Genomic DNA, 8,986 nt, shown 5'->3' with positions numbered 1-8,986 from the left:
CCAGGCGGCGTGGCGCGCGGGCCCCAGCCGCTCCGCGGCATGTGGGATCTTCCCGAAACGGGGCACGAACCCGCGTCTCCTGCATCGGCAGGCGGACTCTCAACCACTGCGCCACCAGGGAAGCCCTAGAGACAATTTTTTTTTAAGATGTAAATCCAAGCACTGCACAATTAACTATTGCATTCTATACTATACTAGAAATTACTTCTCCCACACACCTCTTGGCACCAGGGAAATAAAGGCGAATGTTTTTATTTAGTAAAAAATATATGCGGGCTTCCCTGGTGGCGCAGTGCTTGGGAGTCCGCCTGCCGATGCAGGAGACGCGGGTTCGTGCCCCGTTTCGGGAAGATCCCACATGCCGCGGAGCGGCTGGGCCCGTGAGCCATGGCCGCTGAGCCTGCGCGTCCGGAGCCTGTGCTCCGCAAGTGGGAGAGGCCACAACAGTGAGAGGCCCGCGTAACGCAAGGAAAAAAAATATATATATATATGCTAATTTCTCGTTTCAGCAAGTGTACAAGCTGAAGATTATGCCAAGGCTAAAATCATAGTGTACAGAAGTATGTCTGTATGTGAGTGCCTGTATGTATCTCTGGGTGCGTTTAACCAGAGACTTTTTGCTTTTTAAAAAAAGATAGCTTGGGGCTTCCCTGGTGGCGCAGTGGTTGAGAGTCCGCCTGCCGATGCAGGGGATACGGGTTCGTGCCCCGGTCTGGGAGGATCCCACGTGCTGTGGAGCGGCTGGGCCCGTGAGCCATGGCCGTTGAGCCTGCTCGTCCGGAGCCTGGGAAAAAAAAAAAAAAAAAAAAAAAAAAAAAAAGATAGCTTGTTTCTACTTTTAAACTAGACCCTTGACGTTATATAATCAAATGAAATACACTGAAATATCATAAGAATATCTTTTCAATCTATATAACTTCAAGATAGTGGACTTTTTATGTTTTGCTAAAGTAAATATTAGTAAACCAACCTGTAAAGTTGTTTTTAAGTTAGTAAACTCAGAATGATAATTCTCTCCAGCTTTTCAAAAATTCTAATTCTCTGCTTCTTTAATTCTTTATGAATCTTGATTAAGTCAGGAAGAAAGGGAAATTCAGTATTTGATGATAATCTCTGACTTCTGACAAACCCTTGACGTTACATATTCCAAATGAAACGGGCACCAAAATACCGGAAACTCAAAGAAAGCAACTCGATCATTGTTCTATCAAACTCAAGCATTCCCCCATGACTGGACACGCAAGTGTAACCTACTGCAGGAGGCCTTCCTTGAGCTCGCTCTGATTTCCGTCATCTTTGTTTTTTACACACTGCACTGTATGCACTTCCTTGGTAGCATAAAACGTATTATTTTATAATTATCCATTTGTACGTCTGCATCTTCTTAAACTGGGAGCTCCTCTGGTAACGGACAGGGTCCGTTTAGCAAGTAACCCCACTGCCTAGAGCAGTTCCTGACTTGCAGGAGCAGGCCTCACTGGATGTTGGCAGAATGAATAAACAAACAAATTGGCATTTTATGATACTGGCCTGCACAGGAGAACGTGTGTAAGTCTCGCTGCCTGAGGCCCTGGGCTTCCAGCTCCCACGAGTGGCAAGTTAGTTTAAGAAGGCTAAGGATGAATCTGGATTTCCTGAATGATCCCACAGCTTGGGGATCACCTCCAACTTGGAGGAATGTCTTTTAAGGATCCCGTTTCCAATAATCCTAAAGTCTGCTGCAAGGTGTTGAGACTGGGTTAATGCTAATTTCTTTGTTTCAACTTGATTTCACCAGAGTGAATATTCTTACAGAATACACAAAAGTAGAAACTCACAGGGAGATGGGGACACAGCTGGGTATATGAAGCCACTGCAATGGCATTTCCCACCACTGGGAAATGAGGAAGTATTAAGTGAAACTCATGTCTTTCAAGGAACAGAAACAAGTTTTCAGAGGGCTTTTTTGTTCACAGAGGAGTCTTTTCCCGATGGGTGGGGTCTTTTCCTTATAGTCCGCTGTCCCACTCTAGTTCAGAGTAATGAGAGTTCCCTAGCATTTGAGCTAAATCAGGGATTGTCTAAGCTCAGTGATCTAATAGGAATTTCCTTTAAGGGCAGCAGGATAAATGTTAAGTTTCGCTGTGCAGAAAGAAACCCTCTCAAAAATCTCTTCACGTTGGAGTCAACGGCATCCTCCCTGTCTGGCACTGCGCTCCGTTAGCTTTACCTTCCTGCAGGGAGGGCCATGACTTCAGAACTTCCCTTCAGAACTGAAAGAAAGTCCTGTGAGCTTTCACAGACACTATGTGCAGGAGCAAGTCTAATCAAACATTTCATCTGTCTTCGGCTTTTTTATAAGGTGGAGCCAGCACTAGGGGGACTGGAGTCTGGCAAACAAGGAGCCACATGACTGGCATCAGTGGAGAAGCAAAGCCCCAGGCTAGAGGCAGTGCTTCTGGGCACTCATCCTGTGGAGGGGGAGGGTAGGCAGGAAGTGATCTATACAGGAATTGAAGAGCAAGCACATCGTGGACAAGTCGTTTTCAAGGTCACACAGGTGCCTTATAGTTATACAGAGCCACTCAGACCTAGAATGAGGACGACAAATTAGTAAACAAAAAAGAGACCCGAGTCCCTTTACTAACACTGGGAGGCAGTGCAGCCCGCGGAAGCACAAAGCAGACCAGGACGTTGGGACCTGATGCGGCCGGGAGCGTAGAGGCCAGCAAAGCGCCCCTTTCACTTGTGCGGAGGAACCAGTCTCCAGCTTAAACCTACTGCCCTAGGCCATACAGCACAGGGAGGGCTAATGTGAGAGCCCGTGTGGCCTCACTTCTAGTCTAGTCTAAGCTCTTTCCACAACAGGGTGCTCTGTTGGCCTGGTCTTTCATTTAGAACAATGCACACAGTACCCTCCAGGGAAAACAACTGGTTATTACTGAGTGTCACCTCCTCAGAAGGGCCTTTCATGATCTTCAAGCCAAAGCCGACCCTCAAGTCACTCCCTGTCTTATTTTTATTATAGCACTTACACTTTCCTGTTTGCTTTAAATCAACTGCTCTCCCCGAGATGTAAGCAGTGCAGAGCGGGGATCTTCTGAGCCTTGTTCGATACTGTATTTCCAGTATTATGGAGCTAACTAACTGGCATTTATAAAGTGCTCAATAAATGCGGAATAATGACTAAACAAGTCAACTACTACACAGGTAGAAGTTTCTGAATTCCTAAAACAAAGAAAGGGATGGGGAAACGGTAGGGATAGTATCATTCCTAATTTGCGGAAATCTTTATGAATGCAAATCTGACCTTCTCTCTGCTTAGTAATTCTTATCAGATGACTGCCAGTGCCGCTCTCTACAACAGGATAGTGGGGAGGACAGAACTTCAAAGGCTGCATGACTGATCCAGCAACGAGAGGGGAGAGGAACACTGGAGACTCTGATTAAGTGCAGCCCAGCCGACGGGAGCCTCACTGGTCGCTGGTGAAAATTTTTTTCTTGCGGGGAGAGGGGGAGACTTTGTTGTGTTTTTCTGGGACAGGGCAGAGGGGACACACCTTGACCTTTAGAGAAACAAGTAAGTGACAAGAAAACACCATGATCACTGTAACACTATTTTAAAAAGAGATATTTGGGATACATTCTAGGACAAAAATGCATTCAGCCTAATCGTCTAATCTAAAATACTGTATAAGGTGAATCATTAGGGCTACAAAACCAAATATCAAAGTATGAAGCAGAGAAATACATTTTTGCATGATTTTTAATAGAAATAGCATTAAAGATTTTGGTGCAAACAGAGGACAGTGTAAAATCAGCGAATGTTGGTCCTTAGCCCGGTATGCTTATCAGGGTTTTCTGTTTCGAGGCAGAGCATAAAAAGGGCTGCTGTCCATACCTAAGTGTTTAGCCATTAAAAGGACAATATTCTTCTAAAAAAAACGCAAAGAAGAAATACAAGAGCCTGTGCTTGCTACTAAAATTACTTCTAAACTATGATGCCCTGAGCACCTGGGGGCAGAGCCTGTGCTCCTATAACCAAGCTGGGGGCCAGCTCAGAAGAGGTCCTCAATTAATAGCCGTTAAGTTGAATTAAATATGAACATCATCTGTGATATTATTTTTCTGATACCTTGTTTGGTCACCTGTATGAAGGGCTGATCTTCTTTTCAGCTGGAGAAAAGCCTACCACTCAGCGCTAGTTTAGAAGACTTTTGATATCATAGAACAACAATGATGACATTTTGAAGAATCTGGGGAACGTGAATAAAGATGAGGAAAGTTTCACAGAGGAGAAGGCAGCTGCATTAGGTCTTTGGGGTGGCATCTAGGGAGGGAGGGAGGCCACATATGATAAACAAAGAACCCTAGCGGGTGGCGGTTACTGTTCCCATTTTACAGCGGAGGAAAATTAAGATTTAAAAGCTCAAGCAGATTGCCGGGGCAAACGGCTGATGTGCAATTCATACCTATTTGGTACCCAAATCTCTGCAGATTCCCCTGGGAAAGTCCGCTGAAATTTGAGCACCAAAATTAAGTTCTGAAAGATTAAGCGGTCATCTGGTTCTAGTCAAGAATGAAGTGACCCGCAGGCTAATGCTCTTCTCCTAAGAAACACCACCCTCAGGCAGAGGAAACGGGCCTTCCCAAGCACAGGGACAGCACGTGCAGCAGCCTCCATCTGTCTCAGGGACGGCAAATAATTTTGTTTGGACTGAGCCCAAGACGCATGGTTGGAGGTGCGGCGGGTCAGAGAGTGCAACCCCCAGGACAGGGGAGACGCAGATCCACACTGACGTGGTCTGCACTGCGTCCCTCAGACAGTGGGGAGCATTGACCGTTTTTAAGTTGGGAAGTGACACAATCCGTTTGTGTTTCAGCAGATCCCTCTGGGAGCAACACAGAGGATGAACTGGCAGAAAGGAAGTCTGGAAGCAGGAAAATTATCCAAAGGCTTATTACAATAATCCAGATGGAAAGTCTGAGCACCTGATCTGGGGCTGTGAAATTGCTGAGTGTGAGAGGAAAGACTCGAGACAGACCCAAAAGATAGAGCTGATGGGACTGGGATGTGGGTTCCTAGAGAGAATAGAATCAAAGGGAGCGCCTCTGAGAAGAACTGTCACAGTGTAGACACACTGTGAATTCAAAGCCTAGCAAAGACTTAGGCAATTTACAAAGCCAGGTTCCCGTCAGGGATGGTGGTCAAGTGGTCAAAAGTCAAATAACTACAATAAAAAGAAATGAAATAAATATCACCTATAAAGATGAGAGTGAGATCTAGCAATGGTTACCAATAAAGAACTTGATAGAATACAGTTAATAAGTCCCCATGCCACATTTTTAAATAACAGAAAAAAACGAAGCATCCCTCTCTTTCTCACTAGAAACAAATATATTACTTTTTAAGCCTCTACATATCATCTCAACTGAGAAAAAGTCTCTATACCACAAAACCTTCCAGGTCCTGGGCCAGCCTGAGCTCCTCCAATGCAGCCCTGGGTTTGCAGAGTAAGATGGCATTTTGCCGGGGTTTGTTACTTGTTTGTTTCTGAAGCAGGCAGATTTGCCACTGGTCAGTAAGGAATGGCTGACGAGAGTTAGGGGAAAGGGAACAGAGAAAGATTAAAGGGGCAAAAAGGGGAAGAAGAGAAGAGAGAGACACATACTATATTGCAAATCCATAGCCGGTATAAAAACCATCAGATGTTTTAAAGCACTAATTTGATTTTGGTGGCCTTTCCTCTTTAAAGGAGCAATGCTGAATGGCATCAGTATAAGCAAGAAGATTCACAAGCAAGTGCCTCTGTTTATAACTTATGTCAGCAGTAGGACCAGAGAGTCGTTCTTACCATGTTTCAGATGTAGGCAGCTGTCATTCTTGGACCTGTACCTGCAGAAAATTGTGTCTTTAACAAATTTTTATTGAAGAGGTTTTTGTACATTCCAAATACGTAGTAGCTACAATATAATGTGGACCTGTTTGCTTTATTTTTTGTGGTTCTTATACCAGCCAGTTTTATTTGTGCCGTACAAGTAGAGGCCTTATCTTTTATGAAAGAAAAGGGGAAATAAACTGGACCTCACTGATTGATGCCTTGAATTAATGTACACGAAAGATAAACCCTATCATCGTGTTTTATATTTTTAAATAACCCCAAACCATAGAAAAGATTCTCAAGGGCATATAAGGTAGCATATCAGAGAGTCATCGTAGAAAACTGTATTGTAAGGAGTTTTGCAAATAGAAGAACAGAAGTGTTAAAGAAAAGAGAACACAGACAACAAAAGCAAAACCGAAACCTTCAAAACAACCACAGGTAACAACCAGGAATCCAGGTGACAGGGTTTGCAAGAGCTTTTTAGGTGTACCTTCACATAGTCACATTTAAAAGAAAGGTCTTTCAAACATTTTTAAAGAATCTCAGGAAGAAAAGCAGAGTTCAAGAATCATATGTTATAGCTGAAGAATAAAGCAGCGTGTAGACAGATGCGGACTACTTTAAAAGGTGCTTGTCAGAAGCATGAGAATTGGCTGGAAAGTCACATGGCGCCTACCTGATGTAGATTCCTGTAGTTTCTCTCTCTTCCTCTTCTTTTTCTTACCCTGGAAGAAGACAGGCACATGTTCATGTTATAGACGGTACTGTGAACAACACATGGATGAACGTGATACAAAAGGACCAGCAGGCGGTCAACCAAAAGATCAAGATGCCTCATTATCTCTCTCTCTTTACCATCTGTACCTAGAAACAGGGCAAGAGAAAGAAATTCTCATCTGTGACCTCTGTCTCTGTAGCTTTGCATTTAATGTCATCAGTACTGTACTGACGTAAGCAGTGGTCGTACACAGACACACACACAGGATGATGATGTCCTAGGGCTGTGGCCACAGACCCCTCTGCCCCCCGCCCACCTTCAAGGAAAGCCCACTTAATAAGGAGGCCCTCCTTTTACTGCTAAGCACCACACTTAGGACCCACTTCCGGTAGTGTTGATGATAAATCTTCCTCGCTGTGAATTCCACCGTCTAATTAAAAATCCACAATGTTAACTGAGGGCCCTCAGCTCCCATGGCACAGACAAGATGTAACTGAAGACAGTAGTAGAAGTAGTAGAAGACAGAAGTAGAAGTAGTAGTAGAAGAAGACAGATAGAACCTAAGAAAACTTAGAAGGTAATTTTAAAGACTTTTTTATGGCAGTTAAGGACCCTGCTTCCTAAAACAAACACAATAACGTGAATATGCTTGCAATTTAAAATACATTTCAAAATCATCTTAATCACAAATTTATAATTTTAGGTCCCTCTGATAGTAGTTTAATTTTCTGTTTTTCTTCATAATTACTTTCCCCTCAAAACATATTTGTAATAGGGCATAGACACGGCATATATTTGATTTATATGAATAGTAAATGACCAACCTGGATTAGGATGGTCTTTTCAAATAAGTGTCATAGGACACATATCACATCCAGTATCTCTATCTTATGTCTGCTGTAATAATCACATGCACAAAAAATAAAACCATAAGATTATATTGAGTATATTGTATGAATATATAAAAGTATCTATTTGTATGCACCTCGAGATAGTTTTTCTTCATGTCACATGACCCGACCACTGAGGCTTTATATCTTTAGAAGGTTGACTGAAACTATCCTCACAAACACTACGGCAAGCGACAGATATTAGTGACCTGGGGAAATGGCATATCAAAAATAATGGAGTCTTCTTTCAGAAGATTAAGGTGCTCCGGGAGGGGAGTGGCCGAAGGGAGAGCGTGCTTCTCAGCGGCATCTGCTATCTCCCTTTCAAATGCAACGACTGTGGTTTCCAGAAAGTGCAGTAAGGTTGTTTCCTGTGTCTGGAGCCTTCTTCCTCACCTTCTCCTAGCTCCCATTTGCCCTTTAAGACTCACCTCAGGTGTCATCTTGTCCAGGACCCTTCTCTCCCCGCCCCCCGACATCAGCCCCAGGCAGGGCTCACCACCATAACGTAACTCCGCACAGGTGTCAGGATGGGCTGTGACCCTGGACCCCTCAGCCACATGGCTATCGGCTCACACGAGCACCGCCCGAGTCTCAGCACATCTCTGCCACCCAGCACATGCCTAGCACATGCCTAGAACATGCGACCGTGCCCTGACATGTCGGACTGATGTTGCTTTGTGAAATAACCTGTACTGTATTCTAGGTATACATCAGTGCTTCAAGAGAACTTACATTTATGGTAGACAAAAGGACCTAAGGAGTTTGGATGTATTCATGTCAGCTTAACACAAAAACAAAATTCATGTGTAGCAAACACATATAAAATTTTCATTAAAATCATATATAGTACTTGGGTTTTAAGCACTACATTTTAAAGCTCTAATAATATAAATAATACACCTAAGAAAATATGTGCACTGATTTATGAAAACCAGTTATAAAAAATGAAAGTTATAAAAACAAACTGAAGTTATAAAATCTATGATGCCATAGAATAGGACAACTTGATATTAAATCATTGAGATATATATTTAATATGATTGTAGTGAGCATCAGGATATCATTCTGACAATGAAATGCTAAGATGTAGGGCATGCATCTTATTTAGACTGTATTCCTGTACTCTTATTTTAAGAATACTGTAATATCTTTAGCTAAAGTGATACCACTTGACTGACTTCTGTTTGCCTTAGTAATTAATAGGCTTATTTTGATTGTTATAAACATTTTAAGTAGCAAAGCTGGGCTTCCCCTTCATTCAAAGAGATCCTAAAATCAAGTTACGCAAACAATTTCCCTTAAAAGTTGCGCAGGGCTTCCCTGGTGGCGCAGTGGTTGAGAGTCCGCCTGCCGATGCAGGGGACACGGGTTCGTGCCCCGGTCCGGGAGGATCCCGCGTGCCGCGGAGCGGCTGGGCCCATGGGCCATGGCCGCTGGGCCTGCGCGTCCGGAGCCTGTGCTCCACAATGGGAGAGGCCGCAGCAGTGAGAGGCCCGCGTACAGCAAAAAAA

The 8,986-nt window shown here is 43.7% G+C and overlaps 1 protein-coding gene across 4 annotated transcripts in view; it reads right to left on the bottom strand.

Moving 5' to 3' along the window:
* The window catches only part of LEF1 (lymphoid enhancer binding factor 1), a 120,586-nt gene that overhangs the window by 10,038 nt on the left and 101,562 nt on the right, over positions 1 to 8,986 (bottom strand). For 3 of the 4 annotated variants that reach the window (XM_007452143.1, XM_007452145.1, XM_007452146.1), the window contains 2 exons: positions 6,541 to 6,589; positions 5,835 to 5,875 (listed from right to left, as the gene is read on the bottom strand). In XM_007452143.1, the coding sequence (XP_007452205.1) occupies positions 5,841 to 5,875; positions 6,541 to 6,589 (84 nt within the window). In that variant the 3' untranslated portion in view covers positions 5,835 to 5,840. The remainder of the gene's footprint in view (positions 1 to 5,834; positions 5,876 to 6,540; positions 6,590 to 8,986) is intronic. The other variant, XM_007452144.1, reaches the window with a different exon arrangement.

Source organism: Lipotes vexillifer, unplaced genomic scaffold (genome assembly GCF_000442215.2).
Source record: "Lipotes vexillifer unplaced genomic scaffold, Lipotes_vexillifer_v1.1 scaffold22, whole genome shotgun sequence".
NCBI lineage: Eukaryota > Metazoa > Chordata > Mammalia > Artiodactyla > Lipotidae > Lipotes > Lipotes vexillifer.
The sequence above is the reverse complement of the archived record's forward strand: the minus strand, read 5'-3'. Positions and strand labels throughout refer to the sequence as shown.